This window comes from Hibiscus syriacus, unplaced genomic scaffold (genome assembly GCF_006381635.1).
Source record: "Hibiscus syriacus cultivar Baekdansim isolate YM2019G1 unplaced genomic scaffold, ASM638163v2 tig00111095_pilon, whole genome shotgun sequence".
NCBI classification, from domain to species: Eukaryota; Viridiplantae; Streptophyta; class Magnoliopsida; order Malvales; family Malvaceae; genus Hibiscus; species Hibiscus syriacus.
The window spans coordinates 8,836,963-8,862,110 of record NW_024062980.1 but is presented as its reverse complement, the minus strand read 5'-3'; the positions used below and the strand labels follow the sequence as shown (position 1 = coordinate 8,862,110).

Genomic DNA, 25,148 nt, shown 5'->3' with positions numbered 1-25,148 from the left:
TAAGCTTGCTTGGAATTCTTATGTTTATAGGTTATGGAATGAGAGGAATTTTAGGGTTTTTGGTGGGTCTGGGAGTACTGTGGGAGATCTGATTTGCAAGATAACGGAGGATATTCGGTTTCGCCTGGTGGTATCAGCTTAAAGGGATTCTGTGCCAAATGCTGAGATATGTATCGCATGGGGTATTGGTTAAAATTGTGCTATTTTGCTGTTGTGTCCTTCCTTATGTTTCTTTGTTTTGTTTCTTTGATTTGTTGTAGCTTATGGTTCGTTTATGGAGATTGGTTTGTACAGGGTAGTTAGCTGCTTTTGTTAGCAGCTAGTGTTCTCTTTGTTTTCCTTTGTAGCTGTTCTCTGCTTTCTTTGGGTCAATGAAATTTTAGTCATTCATCCCAAAAAAAAAAAGGTAGGGTTAGTTGAACTTTAATTTATGACAGTGAAGAATCACACAAAGCAATGGATGCTTCAAGTTTCCTTGAACTAAGATTCAGAGCAAGCTCAAGGATACTGAAAAGAGAATGAACTGTACAAGTCACCTTGTAGACTTGTTTGTAACAGAAGAGTACTCAATATAGATTCAACTACAAAGTTACTTACCAAAAACTTTAGCTCTGGTAATTGACTTGGTCTTGGAATCAATCATATATATCTCCTCAAAGTCTAGCACAAATTCCGGGTCAACCAACCTCCGGTTCCTGTAATGTTTTGTCAAAAACACCAGCAATAAGAAAGCAGCCAGCTCATAATACTGCTCAAAGAACTGATTATCCTTAACCTCCGGTTGAGATTACAGACACATTTCTGAGATATTGCAAGTGGAGGAAGGTTTTAATTTGTTCTGAATTCCGAATTCTGAAATTTATTGCAACCACAACAAGGTTAAGACCATTGGCATTTGTAATTAGCATAACAGTATAAGCTTGCACCTATTTCTCCTTTTTGAATGGTTCTTCCGGCATGTCAGTTAAAAGTTGTTTTTTTCTCTTTTATTTCTCAATAAATCTGGGTACTTGTAGGGAGCCATAAAGAGCATGCTACTTCAGTTGTTCACCAGATGTCAAACAACAAGGTAGGCTCCAATCAACAAATACAAAAGAAGTTGGGAAATAATTGGGATTTTAGCTCTCTTTAGGCGAAATCTCTAAACTGGTTGAACCTCACAAAATGGTTAAGGATTTGCATACACAAATTCACCAAAGACGAGATTGAAGCATGTATGTTGAGACGTTTTTCTACCCGGCGACGGAGAGTGCAAATAGTACACCTAAGTGTAGCTAGTCTCGAAAAAAAATAAGTGTTTATCGTCCTTGAATAAGATAAAACATTAAGTTGTAGAGTCGCCACCAATCTTTTAATGTGGTGAGATTGGTCACCTAAATGTTATATTATTATAATAAAATTCCTGAGAATATATTAAAATAATACAACAAAGGGTCTGCTTACTAGAAAAATGAGTTCGGGAGTCGGTTACATATGAGGAATGATTAACACCCCATAACGCCCAAAATTGGTACCAATATTTATTAATTGATTTGTCTTTGCAATAAACTAATAAATTTGTATTTAATTTTATCATATAAATAACTTAAAATAAAGAACTCCTTAATACTATTTAATATATCCTATTATAAATATAAACAAACCTATTATAATATAAAATATGAAAACTATATAGATTAAACTATAAAATTATCCTAATATGAATGTAAATACTAATATTGTAATTAATCCTATAATAATAATTAATGATTAAAATATAAAATATTAAAATTAATTAACATAATTTAAAATATTATTAAAACTATGTACTAATAATGTAATTTACCCTAAATTATTATACTGGTCGAACTACAAATTATTAAAAATATTAAGGAGTAAATATGATATTTATCCTAATATATATATATATATATATATATATATATATATATATATATATATATATATATATATATATGCAGTAGTGACCAAAACATAAATAAATAAAATGCAAATACTAAATTAAAATGCACAAAATATGCTTTTAATAACTAAATTACAAGGTTACAGGAACCCCGGGCACAATTTACCCTAAATTGGCCTAAAGAGGCTTCAAACCTCATTTTCCTTCTTTGCTTCTCTCTCTTAGAAAGAGAAGCTCTCGCATCTCTCTAGATTTCCCTCACCGGAGGGAGATCGTCCCCGGCCGGCCACCATGCGCCATCGCTGATAGCCACCGCCAGCCACCACTCACGGTGGCCAAAAATTACCCGAATACACCAAAATAAAGCCCAAATCGTCCTAAAGTCGAATTCGGTAGCCTTTTATTCTAATAACCCCTAAATCATTATAGATCTAGGATTTTTTACCTTCAAAGTTTGACTTCTCCTGTGGAACGTGGAGGCTCGTAGATGCTCCGATGAAGGTAAGGCTTCCTTTACTCTATTCTCTTAATATTTTGCTGGTTTGGTTGCTGTGTATTGGATGCTTGTTCTTTTTTTGTTGTTGTTCTTCTCTTTACAGGATCAATGGGCTTTTAATGCCTCCCCTGTTACACCGTTCGGACCGGTTAATAGAGTGTTACCATTGTGAGTCATCAAGGCTATGGCGATGACTCACCTAGGGGTGGTGAGTTGTTCGGTTGAGGGACTGGGTGTATTAAATGCACCCAGATCTCGCAGATCCGGCGAGGACGTGGCAGTTGCTGGTTGGAGGTGACAGCGGCGAGGTCATCATCACTTCTATGGTGACGGCCGAAATAACCCTAGGGTGTAATGAGAACCCTAGGGTTCCTGCTAGTCACGTTTAAGGCTATTAGATCTCTTCAGATCTAATGGTGATGATCTGTTGTGGTGCTGGAACATGTATGAAACCTTAAACCAAACTTGGGTATGCTTCTCGGACCTGTTGGGCTGTTCGGGTCAAACCTGGGTCAAAACCAGGTCTGGTTGGGATTTGGTTATAACTGGGCTTCAGGTTGTAATTTATTTGTATTTGGGCCTTCGGGTTGTAATTGGGCCTTGCATTTAGGACTGTAACAAAATTGTAATAATTATAAATAATAATAATAAAAACAAAATAAAATTATAATAATATATTTATAATAAAACTCGGACGAAAACGACTGTCGACAGTTGCCCCTGTTTGCTTATTTTGTGTTAACAAGAATAAAGCATAGATAAAAAGACTAGAAGTTTTCGTCCAATTAACTTCATGTTTTGATAAAAATTTATTCCACTACTCTTCCATGGAGATCGAACTTTTGATTTGATCTTGCTTTACTACTCTTTTGTGAAGGCTGAATTTGCTTGAGGAGAATCTGTTTCACTACTCTTCTGTGAAGATCAGATTCGAGATTGATTTTCTTCCACTACTCTTTCGTGGAGATCGAATTTGAATTACTTTACTACTTTGTTGTAAAGGTTGGATTGCATTGCTTCATTACTCTTTCGTGGAGGCTGGATTTGCTTTGGTTCACTACTCTTTTGTGAAGGCTAGATTTGCATTGCTTCACTACTCTTTTGTGAAGGCTAGATTTTCATTGCTTTACTACTCTTTTATTAAGGATATATTGACTTGAAAATAATCTGTTTCACTACTCTTTCGTGAATATCAGATTCAAATTTGATTTGTTTCCACTACTCTTCCGTGGAGACCAAATCTGAAACATTGGAAATAACTTGTTCCACCAGTCTTCCGTGGATACTAGACCTATGCAATCTTTGGATATCCCTCTTTTTAGGGATTTTGAGTTGATTACTCATATTTCAGAGTTCCAATATCTTGAACCTTCGGCTTTCTTTTGAGAAACCTGCAGATGTGACATTGTGTTTGTTATCATGCGTGTCATGATCCTATTTATGCCTAAAATGTGTACAATGACAAAGTTTCAGGGTATTTTCTTTTTCTTCGAACGAGGACCCCTTTTTGATGTCCATTCTTGACTTAGTCTTATCATGTGTGCAGCAAACATAATCATTTTATCTCAACTGACCACCTTGATTCTTTTTGGTCGAACCTGAACTTTATTTTGTTCTCATTGAATTCCACCAGTACAAATAAAAAATATATCAGATCATCTTCAAGTATCTGAAATTTCTATGTACTTCAATGTTCCATGTATCATGTCATCATATGTTAAAATAATTCTGAGCCTCAGAATATCTGTACTCTTCAAAAACTTTTTGCATGATAATACACCATGATTTTATGTACTTCAAATTAAACTAAATGTTTTAAATTTTCAAAGAAAGATGTCTATAAAAAGAAGAAAATGTCTCTTTTTATTCATGCGAAGAATCTATATGGCAAACTTTTACTTGTAAAAGATAAAGTAGGAATCTTCAAACATCAATAGCACAAATGCCTTTTAACTGACACGCCGTAAAGTAATTTAAGCGTAGCTTATGTCGAAAGGATCTCGAGATTGTGATAAAGGTATGGAACTGCTTTGTATGCCACCACATTTCCCATATTGAAATCTATTTTCAATCATATGGATGAACAACACTTGATCTTTAATCCTTTTTTCCTTTCATGAAAAATATCTTTTAACCGCGTCAGAATTCACTGAGTAAGGTAATTCTGGCCCATCAATTTTATCAAGGACTAAAGCTCCTCCAGAAAAAACCTTTTTACAACTTAAGGTCCTTCCCAATTATGTATCCATTTCCCTCGGAAGTCTTTTTGTAAAGGCAAAATCCTTCTGAGCACGAGATCTCATTCGTAAAATTCTCGAAGATGAACTTTCTTGTCATGTGCTTGTATCGTCCACTTTTTGTACATCTGACCATGATAAATAGATTTCATTCTCTTTTCTTCAATCAAATTCAGCTGGTCATATATGGTTTGTACCCAATCTACCATATCTAGCTTTACTTCTGATAAAACTCGTAGTGAAGGAATTTCTACCTCAATAGGTAAGATTGCTTCCACCCCATATGTTAATGAAAACGGAGTTGCCCCAGTTGATGTTCGTACTGAAGTTCGGTAAGGTAACAAAGCAAATGGTAGTTTCTCATGCCAATCCTTATAGGTTTCAATCATCTTCTCTATAAGTCTCTTGATATTCTTATTAGCTACCTCAACCGCTCCATTCATTTTTGGGCGATAAGTGGTGGAATTATGATGCTTTATCTGGAGCTATTCATAGACTAATTTCATCATATTGTTATTTAAATTCAAAGCATTGTCAGTAATAATTCTCTCTGGTAGACCATAACAACAAATGGTTTCTTTTTTCAAGAATTTACAGAATGTGGATTGAGTGATATTCGCATAAGAAGCTGCTTCTACCCATTTGGTAAAATAGTCTATTGCTACCAAAATGAAGTGATGGCCATTTGAGGCTTTGGTAAAAAATTTGTCCAATAAAATTTATGCCCCACATAGAGAATAGCCAAGGAGCTGTCATTACATGCAAATGATGAGGAGGAGTATGCTTCCTGTCTCCATAAATTTGCCACTTGTGAAACTTTCTAGCATAGTTGATACAATCAGTTTCCATAGTTGACCAATAGTATCCAAATTTCATAATTTGTCTAGCCATTGTATGCCCATTAGCATGAGTACCACATACTCCTTCATGCACTTCTTCGAGAATAGTTTTGGCTTTTTTGGTATCTACACACCTCAATAGAACTTGATCCAGGCTCTTTTTGTTATCATTCTTCTGATAGTTCTCTTATCATTTTTAGTTGTTTGTTCAGGATAACTTTGATATCTTATATATTGCAAGATATCATAGTACCATGGCTTCTCCTCTTCTTCCTTTTCAATGTTAAAACAATGAGCTGGATATTCATAAGCCTGCATTTCAGTAGGCATCATGCTTTAATACTCATCTGCCTCAAATGCGACTGCCAAAGTCGCCAAGGCATTTGCTATTTGATTTTCTTCTCTAGGAAGGTAATTGAAAGTCACTTTTTCAAATTCTTTTATGAGTTCAAAAGCCAATTTATGGTATTTTACAAGCTTAGAATATTTTTTCTCCTATTCTCCTCTAATTTGGTAAATTACCAGAGCTGAATCCCCATATACCTTGAGCATTTTTATTTTACGTTCAATGGTAGCTTTAAGACCCAAAATACATGCCTAATACTCAACCATATTGTTTGTGCAATCAAAATTAAGTCGGCTGGTAAAATATAATGCTCTCCTTATGGTGATACTAATATTGCCCCAATTCTATGCCCAAAGCATTTGAAGCACCATTAAAAGTCAACTTCAAATATTCATTGCTGGATGTAACTGTTTTTTCCATTAAAATTGCCATTAAATCTTCATCAGGAAAATCAAAATCTACTGGATCATATTCTTGAGAAGTTGTACTTGCAATAAATTCAGCTATTGCACTCCCTTTTACTGCTCTTTGACTGACATATTGGATGTCAAATTCTGACAACAAAATCTGCCAACGAGCTAATCTTCCAGATAATGCGGGTACATCCATTAGATATTTCAAAGGATCAAATCTGGATATAAGCAATGTAGTGTGATACAACATGTACTGCCTAAGTCTTCGAGTGGTTCATACCCAAGCACATCACACTTTTTCAATTGGAGAATATCTAGTTTAGCATTCAATGAAGTTCTTACTGAGATAATAAATATCTCTCTCTTTTTTCTCAGTTTGATCATGCTGTCCTAATACACACCCCATTGAATTTTCCCAGACCGATAAATAAAAAATTAAGGGTTTTCCTGGGATGGGTGGTACCAAAATTGGAGTACTTGACATATATTTCTTAACTGTCTCAAAGGCTTCTTGACATTCTTCATTCCATGTCCCAAAATTACTCTTTCTAAGGAGGCAAAAAATAGGATCACATTTCTCAGTTAGCTGCGAAATAAATCAAGCTATATAATCCAGTCTCCCCAAAAATCCCTGAACCTCATGTTGTGTTTGTGAAGGTGGAAAATCTTGAATAGCTTTGACTTTATCTGGGTCTATTTCAATTCCTTTTTGGCTCACAACAAATCCTAAGAGTTTACCAGATATCACCCCAAATGTGCATTTATTTGGGTTGAGCTTTAACTGACATTTCCTTAATATTTAGAAAAGCTTCCTCAAATTCTTGACATGTTCTTTTTTTTGACTTGGCTTTGAAAATAATATCATCGACATAAACTTCTATTTCTTTATGCATCATGTCGTGAAATAATGTTACCATAGCCTTTTAATATGTTCCTCATGCATTCTTTAGTCCAAATGACATCACTTTATAACAAAACGTTCCCCATAAGGTGACAAACGTTGTTTTATCCATATCATCAGGGTGCATTCTAATTTGATTATAGCCAGAAAAACCATCCATAAATGATAATAGAGAATTCTTAGAAGTGTTATCCACCAATGTGTCTATGTGTGGCAAAGGAAAATTATCCTTCGGACTGACTCTATTAAGATCTCGGTAATCAACACACATACGGACTTTACCATATTTCTTTGATACATGGATAATATTTTCTACCCATTCAGGATATTTGGCTAGTTTAAGAAACCCAACATCGAATTACTTTTTTACTTCTTCTTTGACCTTGAGTAGAATTTTAGGTTTCATTCTTCTCAGATTTTGTTGCACATGCTTACATTCTGGTCTTATTGGTAACTTGTGTACTACTAATTCTATATCCAATCTTGGCATGTCTTCATATGACCATGGAAATACAACTTTGTATTCTTGCAACAACTCAATCAAACTCTGCTGTCCTTTATAAGATAAAGTAGTCCAATTTTCACCTCTTTTTTGTCCATATTGGTCCCTAAATTCAAGATCTCAATAGATTCTTTATGAGGTAGAATTTTCTTATCCTCATTTCCACCATTTTTAACAGCTCAGAGGGTAAATTACATCATTCACCATTATCATAACCCTCGACTTCCTCAGGACATATAGGTTGCTCGAAGTCAATTTTTGGGTCAGTATCATCAGCATTTATGCCATTGATATTTGAGTTCCTGAAAGAAAAATAAAAAATAGTATATATATATAATCATAAAATGCACTTAAAAATGATTGCCATTTGGAACTAATGCATTCTTTATTGAAAAAATAGAAACACATAGTTTAATCCTTTACACAAAATTAAACTATTGCCCCAGGGTATAAGCAACAGTGAAAGTTCTGATGTATTACTCTGAAAAAGATTTGAAAACTACAGGTAATTCTTCTACAGTCCAATTATTTAACTCAAAGTCTGATGATACGGGGTAAATGCCCATAGGTTTCTTTTCTACAGATTCATCATCTGATATGACATTGATACTCATTTCTTTCAAAACATCTTCAACAATCAGCCCTTTGCTTAGCTGATTTTCTTGGAAAACATGTCCTCCAGACATAAAAGTATTACTCAATGGTGGAAAAGTCATTGGTTCCCATGTGAGATCTTCTCCAGCTAACTTTTCCTTTTTCAATTCTTTACTTTTTCTAATGCTTCTCTGTTTCTCTTTTATGGTTGGCTGATATCCCAAACCAAATCTATATTTCTTAGAGATTTGGAGAACTGGATTAACTGGTCCTTGCAAATAATTTCCTAATCATTTTCCAGCTTTTGCTCCTTTTCCTAAGGTCAATCTGAGTCCCATTTTAGTACAGTTCAAAATTTTAGGTTTAGGCATCTTTTTACCCTCGGCTACAAATGTGGTGTTAACAAATTCCAATGATCTTAAAGAACACTCAATAGCTTCTTCATTCAATTCAACATATGGAGCAGTGGTAGAGACTGAAGCAATGATGTCTTCTTCAACATTAAGATATATCAGCCTACCATCTATTAAAAATTTTACCTTTTGGTGTAATGTGGATGGAACTGCCCCTACTCGGAAAATCCATGGTCTTCCCAGTAAGAAATTGTAAGTGGGTATAATATCCATTACAAGGAATTCTACCTCATATGTAGTTGGACTAATAGTTAAATGAATATCTATTTTTCCCAATACCTCTTTCTTGGTTCCATCAAAAGCTTGGACAATACTCTGATTATTTTTCATGAGTGTGCTGTCAATTGGTAATTTCTTCAGAGTCACTAATGGCATTACGTTCAAAGCTGAGCCATTATCTACTAACACTCGAGATAGAATATGTCCTTTGTATTTAACCATGATGTGTAGAGCTTTAGGGTTATCACTCATCTCAAAAGGAATTTCATCTTTAGAAAAAGAAAGGAAATTGTTAGCCTGTATGTTTGCAATTAGCCTATCCAATTTGTTAACAGGCAATTTTCTTGGCACAAAAGTTTGATTTAACACTTTTAATAAAGCATTACGATGTGCTTTGGAGCTTAACAAAAGTGCTAAGACTGATATACAAGCTGGAAATTTGTGTAACTGTTCAACAATATTGTATTCACTGTGTTTGAGAAACTTCAAGAATTCTACAGCTTCATTTTCAGTTACAGGTTCATTGATGACAGTTTTATCCTCTTTCAGTTGTAATTCAACCTTTTTCCCTTTATCAACTGGACCTTGCTTCTTAGGTTACTTAGAATAACACCTTCCACTTCTAGTAAAATATCCAACTTCATCTACTTCTTCATTTCCTCCCATTGATTCCATTATTTTGTAGTCATAAATCCATGGTACTTGCTTGTCATCTTTATAAAGGAAAAGGGATGGAGAAGTGATGACCACCTTTGAAGATATTTTGTCTGATACACGGGTCCTTGGTGTGATAATTAGAGGATAATTAGAGTTGTAAACCTCTCTATATGATCCTTCAGAGGAACAAATATCCATTTCCTCCTCTTCCGGTACTTCTTTGAAAAATTACATTTCCTTGTCATCCATCATCTTCTGTACCAAAGCCCGAAAATCTGGATATTGTTGTATAACATGTCCTTCGTAACAATGATAATGGCATACATTTCCACAGTTTAATCGTTCTGCTGGCAGATTGGATTTCAATAAACCAACTTTGACCATTTGAGCCCATACCCAAAACATAGGTGATTTTACTTCACTGACTTGCCTTATCATCTGCTTTCCTTTTTCTTTACAACTGCATTGATTCCTGCTTCTATGTGGTTTGGCAATGGATTTTGAGCGACATTTGGTTGCTCTTTATCACCAAAATTTATGATATTCTTTATTCTTGGGCTTTGAACGATTATTTTGAATGTGATACTATTTTCAATAGAATGTCCGCGAGCCCCTGCATGATATTCGCATTGCAAACTATCATTGTACCACTTAAGATATGGAGGTTGTATGGGTGATACATGATAGGGTGATATTATATGCTTGTCATATAATATCTGGTATAACTCTTTGTATTTCATTGGAATTGGGTCAAACTAAGGTCTCTTTTTTCCATTCTTGATTCCCTTGTCCCTTATTTGGAAAAGTTTTGTGTAAAGGATCCAATCTCCTTAGGTTGAGACAACGCAATATTATTAGATTCATATTTCATTGCATCATTTACCTCGCTTTGTTTTTTTTATTAAAGGCTTCTTGCTAGATTCACGATTTTGAAGTTTCCCACTCTTAATTGCCATTTCAATCATCTCACCTGCTGTGACTATGTCAGAAATGCTCTTAAAAGAATTTCCTATAAGGTGAGTAAAGAAAGGAGCTTTTAAATTATTCACAAAGAGCACATTTAGTTCCTCTTCTTCCATGGGTGGATGTACCTGCACAACTATGTCCCTCCATCTCTGGGCATAATGCCTGAAACTTTCATTGAATTTCTTTTCCATGTTCTACAGTACCATTCGATTAGGTCTTATATCATTCATATACTTATATTGTTCAAGAAAAGATTTATCCAAATCTTTCCAAGATTTAATATGAGCTCTACTTAATTGGTTGTACCATCGGATGGCCGAACCTGTTAAACTTTCATGGAAACAATTGATCAGTAGTTGATCATTTCCTATATAACCCATTATTTCATGCAAAACATTGTAATATGGGTAGAAGGAAATTTCATGCTATCAAAATTTTCAAAATCTAGGATCTTGAACTTGGGTGGTAATACCAAATTAGGTACCAAACTCAACTCTTTTGCTTCAATTCCATATACACTAGAGCCCTCTTTCATGACTCTAACTTCTTCCAGTAGTTGTTCCAATTGTTTTTCGGATTCTTTCTTTTCTTCTTGATCAAAATCTAGAACATTTATTTGGTCATGAATACAAAGGTTATAGGAAATTCTCTTGTTTATGTTTACTCTTCCTGACTGGGCCTTAACATGAGATGTTGCAAGGTCTGGAGGATACAAAGGTTCTTTAGTTACTTTAGCTTTTTGACGATATGCTCTTGGTGTAAAGCCTGAAGGATATAAAGGTTCTTCAGTGAAAGTACCAACAACTAGAGTATTTATTTGGTCCACACTTCTCCTTTGTAACATACTTACAAATTTTTTCATCATATCATTATGGGATTTTATCAATTGTTCATGCATTTCTTCCTGAGCTTTCTTAAAATTATCTTGTATCTCAAGATGATTCTTTTCAATTTACGCGATCTTATCATCCATTACCCTTTTATGGTATTTTATGGATGCTTAGAGGTGTCAAGTATTATTCGAAAAAGAAAAATCCCTTTTTAATGAATATGAATGTTTATTTAATGAATACGCTAAAATGAAAAACAAAATACAAAAATATGCAAGATTCAAGGTGTTGATATTGGAATGATCCCTTTAGAACAACTTTTATACTAAAACGAAGTTTTATTATAAAGCTTTAAAACATAGTACATATACAACATCACAGATACATCTGAGCAACTTCTCCTAACTGCTGTATATGCTCAAGTAACTCAAAGACCTTATGAGCTTCTTCGGTTTCTGGATCTAATTCTTCACTCAAAGTAGTAGCCTCATATGCCAAATCCAGCAAGTATTGCGCTATTCCTTTGGCTTGCCCCAAATATTTTGCAATAAGATCATCTATTTGTTTGACTTCCCATAGGGCACGTTCCCAATGATAACACCATTGCAAAATTCCTTCATAAGGGACAATAGGGAGTTGATTTTCCTTCCTCTGAAGATCTTGAACCTTGGTTTCAAGTTCATTTATTTGCTTTCTCAGGCTTCTAACTTCCAAATCACTTTCTTGGCTTTGCAATGCTGTCTCCAACCTTACGATCTTGCCTTTTAGTTTCTAGTTTTGGGCTTGATTTTCCAACAACCGTTGCTCTGATGCCTCATTTTCTTTGGAAAGTATCTTGGCATGGTGCTTGCTTTGTTTGAGCTCCTCTTCAGCTTTTCTTTTCAAACCCGTTGATGTTTGTTTGCTTGAACCTTCTACCATTTGAGTCTTTACCATCCGCTGATAAGATGACTGGAGATCGTTATCTTCTCGTCCTTTATGAATGTCTATTTCGATTTCTTTATGGTATACTTCCTTTTCCAACATTTGCAGAGTTTTCTTCCATTGTTTGCTTTCAATCTCAAAGTCTTGTTTTGCCAACTCTAATGGAGATGGTATAATTCTCATTGAACATTCTCAAAATTAACCATTGGGATGTTGTTGTTGATTCGGCTAATCCTCCATTGTTCATATTCTTGTGAAAGCTTTTGACTGAAAGTGAATAAATTTACTCGATGAATCCATTTGCAAGCCTCAACAACTTTTCTAATTTTATCCTTGTACTGATCACTTCTGAATGCAAACTCTTATTCAAATAGACCCGATGTTGCAGGAAGAAACTGTCTTGATCCATATTATCTGAAAACCATCAAAGGTGCATATCCTATGGAACCCCAAATACCAAGTAGCAGAACCCAATCTTGCTCTCCACATTTATACAGTATATTTGAAGAAGTATTCCATAAGGCTAGCCATAACATGTCACTATCTTTGAGATTTTGAAAGATGCTCATCCATTTTTCTTCATCGTAACCTCCGGGCCATTTTTGAGAAATGAAATCTTGTAGAGGTGAAAAATCTTCCAAAAATACTTGACCAGGGCCATTTTTTTATATTTAAGTTTTTAGATATTTGAATAATTTTATATTTATTATTTTAAAAAATAAAATAAACCTTTGAAATTAAAAAAAAACTAATTTGGCACTCGAACAAAATTTTAAAAAATCAATTTAGCCTATTTGCCATGTCATCAATCGTAGTGGACTGTTACATCAACATCATGGACTGCGACGTATTCACTATAACGGTAAACGATGGAAAACAATAGTCAAAGGGCGACTTTGAGTCTGCTTTTAGAATTGAAGAGCCATATTAAGAGAAAAATACTACGAGGGTCACATTGAGTTTCTTTTAAAGTACATGGGCTTGTGGTGTCCTTTTGCATTTGTTTTCTGTTTTCCATTTTTATTTTTGGGTAAACTAAATCACACACTAAAGTTTGAGTAAAATTTTAGTTTACAAATCAAGGTTTCAAATGTTATGATATGGTCAATAAAATTATCAATTCGTTACAAAATGGTCACTCAATAATTAATTTTACATGTTTGATTTTGATATAAAAATGTATTTTTAATTAATTTAAAGAAAAAATTCATAAAAATACATTTAAAGTTTTGGAAATACTTAAATATAACCCTTAATTTTTATAAGGTTCTTAGCTTAACAAAATGTTTTGGAACATTTGAATGACTTAAAATATGTTTTAAAGATTTTAAAGTAGGCTTCAAAGGCTTTAAAGTCCGAAAGCATATTTAAAATTAACGTCCCTTTCTAGTATCGATATCTTAATTGAAGTATTGATATATTTTTTCTATAAAGATCGATATCAAATGCTTAATGTTCAAATAGTCATTTTATGATATATTGATAATATTGATGATCATAACATAAATTCAAATTTTTCAATGAGGAAAATAAGAACTTATCTAAAATTTTGTGACCATGGCTGTAATTTTATCCTTTATTTTCAAAAGAAAGGAAAACAATGATCATTAAACTTTTAGGGTGGTTTCATTTTGGTCACCCAACTTTTAAAACTTATATTATATTCACTAAATTTTTAATTCACTTTCATACTATAATTGTAATTACTTGTTGTTAAAAAAAGCAAACATGATACGTTAAAAAACCTTATGCTTTTTCTTCCAAATTAACAGCAGTCCCTCCTCTAACGTTTAATGGTTTCTCTTTCGCTTTATTTCATTCGATTTAAAATCATCGAAAAACCTTTTAATCTCCTCAAATCGCAATTGATATTTAAAGATAAAATTTTTTGATCTTTCATTTTCAGTTGTTGGATCAACATTGGACCAAACTATATTAATTTTCTATCCAAATGAACCATTTCTACCACTGAGATTAACTGGAGACTTCTCTGTTCATTGGAAACTCACCAAGGCTAAGATGGATAGTTTTCATTTTCATTTTCTTTCTTCTTTACTTATTTCCTTGCTTTTTATTTTTGTTGTTATTGCTTGATTTTATTGGTGATTGTAACTGTGGATGGTGATTGAAAGAACGACGCCATAAACAATGATAAAAAAGAATCAACGATGGCCAATATGGAAGAAAAAACTTAGGATTTGTAATGTTTCAAGTTAGCTTTTTCTAAACAATAACTAATGACAATGATCATAATAAAAGTGAATAAAAGTTTAGTGACTATAACATAAGTTTTTGAAGTTTGATGATAAAAGTGAAAATACTATAAAATTTTAATGGCCATCAATATAGTTTAGTCTTAAAAGAAAAAAACCAACCCATGAATGAGTTGTTTAGAATTATTTTTATAATAACCTTGTAAAAAATACATGGGTAAATTACGTGTTTATTACCTAAATTATAAGTTTTGGGCCGTTTTAGTACCAAAACTTTCAAATTTTTCAAGACCATACCTAAAGTTTAATTTTTTATTTCATTTTAGTACCCCTGTTCAAAATTTAACATGAAGTTTTGAATTTTGTTTTAAAGTTTAGGTACTAAAACAGACTAAAATTGATAGTTTAGGTACTAAATGTGTTAAGTTTTTAACAACGGATACTAAAATTAAACAAAAACTAAACATTACGCATGATTTTGAAAAAAATAAATGTTTAGGTACTAAAACGGGTCAAAACTGATTGTTTAGGTACAAATTGCGTAGTTTGTGATAACTCCCAAAAAAGTTATCTTTTAGAAACCTTTTTACCTAATATAAACTTAAACTTGAGCATTTTTAGGAACATTTTAGGATCAATTTTATTTATTTTGCATCATTTGCATAATGGGACATAATTGGCTATTGATTGATGAAATTTTATATTTTACGCTGAGATTTGGTACACTGATGCTAGGGGCTTTATTTGATACTGTAGGTATGCTGTGTTGGAAAGTTGGAATGTTCTGCATCATTTGATGACTCACCGGGAAGGTTGGATAACCTTCTAGAAGGGACAATTGGATAAGGACATTTATCAAAGGCTCTAAAAATCACCTGAAATGCGGTGGAAGGCCATTGGTGGAGGATATACTCTCTCCACCTATAAATAGAGCAAGTTCTTCACCATTTGATCATATAATTTTCTATCTCCTATATCCTTCTTCACCAATTTAAGCTATGATGGCACCTTAGTCCATCCGTCGGGGAGTGCAGCAACAACAAATGAGCATCGTAACTGATTGGGGTTCAACATTAGCTTGTTGTCTTGAACTTGAGAGAGGGAGAAACTATATTGTGGTTGTTTAATGTTAAATAATTTTATTTTTGGTATCGAACATAAAGTGTTCAATTGAATGCTTATATGATAGTTTTGGGTGATTTAACTATATTTATGATGCTGTGGTTTTTAATAAAATGTTGATTAGAGATAATAGCATTTTATGCGTGTGTTATTGGTTAATTTTAGATATAGAATTAATTAAGGATGCATTCTAGTTTTTGAAGAGAATAGGGGCTTATGAGAGTAGTATTTCCATATAAAGATGATTATGCTTGATTATGCATATAGATATTTTTTAATGAGAATTAGAAGTTTAACATTGTGAATTAATCTTAGCATAACTCATAAGCATAGTACTTCAACATTATTACTGTGTTAGCAACCCAACTATAATAACATCTCGGGTCCATTGGTTTAGAATTCTTCATTGATTGCTATGGAAATTCCTTGCTCTTTAACATTGATAAATTCACATTTTACCTTTATTTGTCACTCATCACTTCAGCTCTTCTGTGCTATATTTAAACTCTACTATAAGCAACTTGCTTCCTATGGGTTCGACATTTGTAGTATTAATTTGTTATCACTTTATTACTTGGACAATAGTGTATACTTACACTTTTGCTATAACATTTATCTAGCACTAGTTTACCCAAAATACATTTGAAAAGTGCTTTTCAATTATTTAGTTTATGCATAATGCAAAAAAAAAAAAAACCACCTATAACGTTTGACAATAAATTCACTTTGACTCTTATCCATTTTTTTTGAGCATATTACCTCCTAACGTTTCATTTTAGGTCAAAATACCTCCTCATTGGATGAAAATCGTTAGTTAACTAATGGTCAAGGTTCGAAGTTGACTCAACCAAAATAGGTGAAGGAAGATACTGGCATTGTAACACCCCAAATGCCAGGCTAGTAGTTTTAGGTTTACTCAAGAGGTATGTAGACCTTATGGAGTTTGTAATTAAAGTCGTTGGCCAAGTGTAGACTTGATTGGGTATGGATCGAGTCCAATTTTTAATAAAAAGGGATTTTTGATTAATAGAAAGATGAGGAAGGACCAAATGAGCAATTTTACCTTGTTACAAAGATGAGAGCTTTTATCTCATTTCATATTCTTATTCTCTTCATTCTCATTCTCATTTTCTCATTCTTCATTTCCAAGTTCTATAGCTCAACATAAGTTGTTGAGCCTTTTTTCATGCTTCAAAGTCATCTTTAAACCTTCTAGTAACGTTGCTTGTGATTCAAAATGCTTGCTTTCATGTTTTGCTAGAAAAAGTGAAGGTTTATCATCCAAGCCTTGTAAAAGAGTTGTAACTAGCAAAATGAGATTTATTTTGGGATTCTTTAACCAATGTAGTGTATTCCTTTGTAGTGTTAAGGCTTTTATAAGCATAATGATTTGTAGATTTATGTATTTGAGCATTTTAGGTGCTTGATTTCATGATTAAATGACATTTTAGATGTAAAACATGTGTTTTTATGACACTTTATGACCCTAAGTAACTTTCCAAAGCTTTAACACATGATTATAAACCATACTAAGACCTTTAGGATGATTTTTGGGTGTTTCTCGATATTAAATAAGACATTTCTATGTTCGAGTACCGATATTGGATGAACAATATCAATACTGGATAATTGGGATGAATTCTTGGCATATTTATTTGGGAGTATCAATACTGTTGGGGAGAGTATCGATACTACCCCTCTAGTATCGATAGTGAGGGTATCTAGTACCAATTTTAGTGCCAAAAAAGGGTACTGATACTACCTCTCGAGTATCGATACTTAGGTTAACAATATCAATACTAGGCTAAATGTTTAGCAACAAAAGCCATTTTTGGTATCGATACTCATAAGGGTATCAATATTAGCCCCAGGGTAACAATATTGCAAGTAGAGTATTGATACTACCCACTTTAGATGGTTAGATTTGACCTCTTTAAGGCCCATAAGAGATAAGAATGATCTGTAACGGTGGAACTTAGTCCGTGAGGGACATAAATGACAAAAAATATCTAAAAACACTTGTAGGAGAGGGTTACAACCAATGGAACCATACTAAGCATAATAAGTCAAAGTATCTTCAGTTGAGTACGTATTGGATAGTTAAAAATAAGGATCATTGTAGAGGATGTATCGACAAGTGGTACGATAAGTAAGTCAGATTTAGTAATAGCGAAAAACATGTGCTTCGAGAATATTAGTGAACCGAGAACATAGATGTTATCCCTCCAATTTAAGACATATTGGGGAGAAGTACAATAAGAGCGATTAGAGTGCTGCTACCCACTAATGAGCCTGAGTTAGGTATCGGGCTAGATAGTGTTACAAACAATGAACAACAAACACAATAATCATCGTAGAATCATGAAACACGTAAAGACTTCTCTAGAGCCAGAGAATGACAAAAACACAATTGAGTAACGAATGACCAAAATAATGCTGTTTAATAAACTAACAGAAGTAACAAAATAATAAACACATGCCTAAAGTTCTAGATCAAGGAACGAGTGAGATAGCGTCTGGTGAGGGGATGACCTCACTTTAGTATGTTTAGCTATGCTAAGGTGTAGTCAGGCTACCTTAGTTGCCCTAGTGAGGGCATTGTCAATGTTAGCCGACCTTAAGGCCCTTAATTATTGTTGTAGTTGTATCAGTGCAATACAACATACATCCTTAGAGCTTGGCTTAACGACTATGTGACACCGGGTGTCCTCTCCATTATCGACCTGATGGCTATGTGAGACTAGGAGATCATACAACAACTTAGTGAGAATTTCACCGAAGCTATTTGACACCAGGTTCGCTCATTAACTAGTGTCTGATAACTATGTCAGACCAGATACTAACATTTTTATATTCAAATAATATACAACAGAGTCAATGTTGTATTTAAATAATGCAAAACAGTTACAATACAACATATATCCTTAGAGCTTGGCTTAATGACTATGTGACACCGGGTGTCCTCTCCATTATCGACCTGATGGCTATGCGAGACCAGGAGATCATACAACAACTTAGTGAGAATTTCACCGAAGCTATTTGACACCAGGTTCGCTCATTAACTAGTGTCTGATAACTATGTCGGACCAGATACTAACATTTTTGTATTCAAATAATATACAACAGAGTCAATGTTGTATTTAAATAATGCAAAACAGTTACAATTAGTGTGGTTAGAGACCCAATAGAGGTGTACTCATGGTGAGGCCCTTAGTAGAGGATTAAGGGAAACATGAGACCCCTACTTCAGCGATAGAATAATTAAACCTATATTAGGTAGCACCTGATTAAGAACATGCATGTATCTACTACTTAGTATCATATATTTAGCATATTTATGTTTATGAACTCATAATGATGATCTAAATCAGTGATTATTCTAATGGGCTTTGTAAGCTCAACGTTAAGATGTTTTTCGTTCATCGTTATTAGCTTAACTCTTTTGAGGAGCACCGTCGCAATAGGACTTACAACAATCCCTCAGAATACTGTATTGTAGCTTTTGCAACGTCTCAAAATCGGGTCTGGTAGTTCGGGTTGGTTTTGGGTCGATTTCTTGATTTATGATAAAAAGAAAGAAAAATATTAAAATTTTTATTTTTTAATAAATGTTTTGGAAAAGTTTTAAGTGGTTTTATATATTTTATTTTAATTTTGGAAGTTAAATTAATTGGCTTGATGACTAGATTGAAAGAATTGGAAATTTGTAATTTTAGTGATCATTTTATAAATTATCACAATGTCCAAAGTCTATGAAGCAATTTTACCAAGACTTATGTTTAGATTTTTCCCTCCTAAACTTAAAGTATTTTAACTTCTCCTTTTTACCACAATTCCATCTAGATTCATTTTAATCCAAATTACATTTTCTTAATTACTTGTTTTCATTCCTCTGTTCTTCATTTTCTCTCATTTTCACAATTTGGTTACTTTTCTTTATTTCCTCCATTTTCTTTCATTTTCTCTCAACTGAGTTGATCAATTCATTTTCTTTTATCTTCTTGATTTCTAAATTCACTCCTCTTAATCTTGTTTTCAATTCTCAAAGATTTTCTTTTCTTCTTTTCATTGTTTTAAGGCTTGATCACAATGGAGTTCTATTGTTGATCTCATTTTCAATCAATTTTCAGTAAGGTAAGGATCTTTTCCTTGGTTTTCTTTCATGATTTGAGGGCAAGTGTTTTTTTGTTAATGATCTTGGGGAATTATTGATTTAATTGAAAAGATTTTAAAGTTTTCAATTGATTTTCGGAGTTAGTTAATGTGTTGATTTTGAGGTTTTTTTAATTAAATTGATTTTTTTGGAGTGATTTTAATCATATTAATGTGAATATGTGTTTAAAGAGAAAGTGTATAATGTGAATATGTGATTGGACGAGCTAAATTTTCTCACTGTCCATATATGTGGGTGATCATGACAGCTATCTTTAAGTGTGTTTCAAAATGTATTTGAACCAATATGTGAAAACTATGCATCATTGACAACCGCTCTTGGTAAATCGGATTAATTGGCTATTTGTTTTTAATGGGACCTTTGGATATGAAAGGGATGCCTAGGAAAGAGTTGTCTATGTATTTAGTGTGATTTGGGATTATACGGGGTTCGAATGGTATGTTGAGCTTTTCTCTTAGAAGATACAGGGTTAGGTTGGGCGTAGAGCTTTGCTCTGTAATTCGTGGTTTTGGACCTATGTGAGTCCGTAAACAAAATGGGAGTTATATGGAGTCTGTTTATCTAATGAGTGAGTTGTGTTTCGAACAAAAGCCATTAATCTTAAAATGAAAGTATGTGTGTTTTGTGTGTGCCTTGCCAAGGAAGGTAATTGTGCACGAGTGATTGTGAATTCCATGAATTAAGTAATTATGTAGCATTGGCATTGGTATTTCTGGAAATTATGTGCATTTAGAATATGTGATTGATCATTTAAACATGTCATGATGTTACTTGTACGACAAGGTAAGGGTAGATTAAACATAATCATATAGGGCAATGCTTCATCTTAACTATGTATATTACCTTTGAATGATTTCTATTCACTTGGTTTTATTAGCTCACACTTGTTGTTAACACTTTTTAGAGTAATAGAATTGAGAGGAGGCGAGAGGCTTGGGATCGGGAGTGATCAAGCAAGGCAAAGGTTCAATGAAGTGTATGTGTTTTCAGAAAGCTAAGTGTTGCAATGTGGGTGACGTTTGGGACTTAGGTATATATGTGGTATTGATGACTTTTAATGTATGGACTAGACTTGTAACACTTGCTTTATACTTGAAGATTGATGATGGTATAATGTGTTGATTTTAGAATGTTATATAAGAACTTGTTTAACTAAAGCATGTGAATACTCAAATGTTGATTTAGGCCTTAAACAAGTGTTTGGAGTGCGTAAGCAAGTATAACTTGATAAACTAAATTTGTTAGGCTCTTAGGTTGCATGGAACGACCTTAAATGCAAAACATGATTAGGTGACTTGTGTTTGAAATGAACTTTTATGCAATTGTTGATTTTTGGTGTCAAATCTTTGATTAATATGTTGACTTGTGTTATAAAGCATGCTATACCTTTGTTTTGACATGTATCAAGTGGTTGAATAGTGTCCAAGCATATTTCTAGTCCATGAATACTTTTAGGTGGGTGATTAGTTGACCAAATATGCATGTTCTTGATAAATCTGCAGTTTTTCAGAAAAAAATATCGATCCCTTAGGAGCAAGAATCGATCCCAAAGTTTATGTTTTTCAAAAAATCGATCACTTTTCAAAAGGATCGACTCTTTTCAAGAAATGATTGATCCATTCTCGATTTGTCTCGATGAAAAAGGTGAAATTACATTCATTAAAGGCCTAAAGTGTTTTTAAATTTTAATTTGGCCCTGAATGATTATATGAATTCAATTTAACCAGAAATTGATATGTTTAATTACTTAAACTCTTAATTTAGAAATTTGATAAGATTTGAGTGATCACTTCTTAAAAACACTTAATTACATAACGAAACCCTTAATTACAAGTTATTATTTGGTACGTATGTTTTGCATATTTACGTTTAGGTCTCTAATCTTGTATGATTGATTGAGTGATTTTCTGTTGTCCGATTGGTATGAAACTTTGTGTGTTACTTCCTTATGGCAGTGTTTAACATGTGGTAACCTTAATTGGGTGATTTGATTTGTTGGTTTATTATATGATATGAAATGAACAAAATACCCCAAATCGTTTAAATGTAATGTTTGCCTGTTTATTTGAGATTCAATTGCATGTTAGTTACATTGAACGTTGTGTGTGATGAATATTAAGAAAAATATTTTTTTTCTAAGAAGTGTGCGTAATATGGATCTTGATCCTTCCAACACGATTGGAACTTATGTACGCTCAGTTATCCAGCTCGGATTCCTGGACCGCGTATGGGTGTGACAACTTTAGTGGGCATATGTATTCATAAAACCTTACTCATGTATTTAGTTTATCGAACTCTGAGTTTGTACTATTTTGATTTTAAATTATTTGTCACGGACCTCCGGTTTATAAATTGTTTTTGGAACTGTCATGTATGCTTATTTTGATACCAAATTGTATGCTTTTAAAAAAATGAACAGATTTTGAAAATAAAAGGGTTGCCTCAGCGGTCTAATGTGATACTTTAAGCCCATTTAGGTTTAGGGAGTTACAGACATGGCATGTCCATAATATTGTATCTGATGATATGGCTTTTACCACGTCATTGATTTTTCATAAATAAAAAATAAATATTTAAAAATAATATTTATATTAAATTATTTACAACCAATTAAATAGTAATACGCTTCACTCTCTGATTGGTCAATGTATGAACAATAAAACTTGGCGCTTGGAGGGGGTTTGACCGCAAGTCGCACAAATGGAAAAGTACAGCTCAAGCCACCCGGACAAGTTATTTTCATTGCTTATCCATTGAAAATACAATATTTTAACCTCTTTCAATATCTCCTATTGTTTCCAACATCAAGTTATCCTTTCTTCCCTTTGACAAGGTAACATCGCCCCTCAATTATTATAAAATGTCAACCCATAATTGTACAGACACATACAAAATCACTATCGTCGGTGTTACCTTCTTTGGCTGTCTATGCTTATGGGCATTACTTCTCCGCTTCCCAACTTCTGTCGCAACATATTTGTACATCATCCATCTCGTTTCCTACATTTGCATTGAGAGCGGTGAAATTCTCTGGTTTTGGAAGCTAGAGTTTCAATGGTCTAAATAGTCAAATTTAGACTCTTAACAATTATAATGAAATCTTCGATTACAAATCTAATCCATCATCGTAAAATGCCAAGCTACCTTATATTTTCGTTAGTCCTTCTCTAAAGGCAATAACGTCTCAAATCGATTATAATAATAATACCCTACTGCAGGATCGATCCTAGTTAGCCATTTCTATGAGCAATCATCAATTACCAATGGCGATCCTGGTTCAAAAGCTTCAAAAAGGATAATTTCAAGGTGATATAATAAAAAAATGATTATTGGCAAACAAATAAACACGATCGAAAAAGAAACATAAAGAACAACAAGATTTACGTAGAAAACCTAAAAGGAAAAAAAACCAAGGGTAGTGGAGAATAATTTCACTAATATGAAGGAGGAAAATAAAAGAGGATTATGGAGAAATAAAAGCGTAATATCTAACCATTACCCTTAGTATCTATTTATAGGGATAGATACTTGAATACAAAGAAAAATATATAAAATAGAAATATACTTTAATGAAGTTATCTACTTTTAATCAAACTAGATTTCTTACTTTCATAAGTTTATATATTAATTAATTAATGCCACTTTGAATTCGAGTCAAACTCTAACAAATCTCCACCTTGATGCAGATTCTTAAGGTGCTAAGGTTTCGAGACAAAACACCCAAATTCGATGAGGCACCTAAAATCATCAAAAATAATTCTTCACTTCAACGAATAAGTTCTCAACCTCTTCCATAACACCCCTCAAAGGGGTAATTTTCAGTAATGGTCACCGACTGAATCCAAGCTTTTTCTAAGCTTGGATTTAGTCGTCACATCGACATGGTTAGCATAAGAGTCAATTTTGCTCACAAATGTATCACCATGAGTAGTGTCATGCACAACATGATCCTGATCATCAATGGTAATTCTATCTTCAAAATTGAACTCTTTTCTACTTTAGATAATTGTTCTACCAACAATTGTCTTGTTCAACAAAAAATCTTGTTTTGCTTAATTTAGTCAGACATTTTTGTCAATACCAACTCTATTTGATAGGGGGAGGAAACATTAGTTGCATTATCTAAAAATGTTGAACTCTGAAAAACATAAAACTTGGTAGTATTTCTCTGCATTTTCATCATAATAATGGAGCCCTTTCAAATTTTCATTACTCCAGCTTCACTGGAGAATTTGTACCCATTTGAATATAGGGTACCTAAAGAAATTATATTTTTGCTCAAATATGGTTTACGTCTCAAATTACCAAGTGTTCGAACAATCCCATCGAATATCTTAATTTTGATTGTGCCAATACTTGTGGCTTTAGAAGGGACATTATTTCTCAAAAAAATATATCACTTGGAGATACAATTTTATACATCACAAACCAGTTACTATTGAGACTCATATGAAAATTGCTACAATAGTCAAGTATCCACTCATCACTTGTTATAAAGTTGTCATCAGCCGCAACTAGGAGTTCTTCATTATTGCACTCTTCTCTACACTAGCCTTACCAGATTTTCTAGAGTTACTCTTTAACTTCGTTTTTGATTTTATTTTATAACTTCTAATACTTCATTTTACTATGACGTTTCTTTTTACAAATGTGAAAAGTTTTACTTCGATTGAAAGATTTTGATCTTCCCCTTCCTTTACTACCATAAGAACGCTTGTATTTTCTTCCACGATATGAACTAGTTGATCCATGCATCATAAGACCATTTGCTTGGGGCCTAGATACAAGATGCTTCATCTTGTCAAACGAGAACATGCCATTGTACACTTCTTCAAGAGTGAGTGTTTCACGACTGTACATGATTGTGTCTCTGAAAAATAAGTACGAAATAGTCAACGAACATAGGAGGATCAATCTGTAACGTCCCGAAATATGGGTTAGTAGTTCAGGTTGGTTTTTTGATATTTGATAAAATATAAATTTTTGGAATTTTTAGGCAATAAATATTTCTAAAATTGTTTAAATGGTTTTTAATTTATTTTTAGGATTTTATAAATGATTTTATAAGGTGACTAAATTATAAAGGATCAAAATATCAAAATCTATGAAGTTGTTTTACCAAATTTGAATATTCACTAATTTTCCTCCATTCTTAACCGTGACCTTCCTATTCTTTCCTATGTAACTACATTGATTCACTCATAAATTCATTTACTTAAATTCACATCCTAAACCATGTATACAGACAAGAAACCTAACCTCATGAATATACATTTATTAATACAAATTACCTTATATAATTTAACCAATCACCTTTAGAATCATAATTAACGGAACGTGAGGGGATGAATAGATATTCACACGATATTTATTTTATTCTTGTATTCTATAAAAATTGA

General features: G+C 33.1%; 1 protein-coding gene across 1 annotated transcript in view; it reads right to left on the bottom strand.

The window, feature by feature from the left end:
- Positions 1-428: 428 nt before the first annotated feature.
- Positions 429-25,148, bottom strand: part of LOC120152878 — a 55,453-nt gene continuing 30,733 nt past the window's right edge. Inside the window, exons 3-4 of the mRNA XM_039164981.1 lie at positions 594-718; positions 429-507 (exon numbers count right to left, since the gene is read on the bottom strand). Of these exons, the coding sequence (XP_039020912.1) occupies positions 429-507; positions 594-718 (204 nt within the window). The remainder of the gene's footprint in view (positions 508-593; positions 719-25,148) is intronic.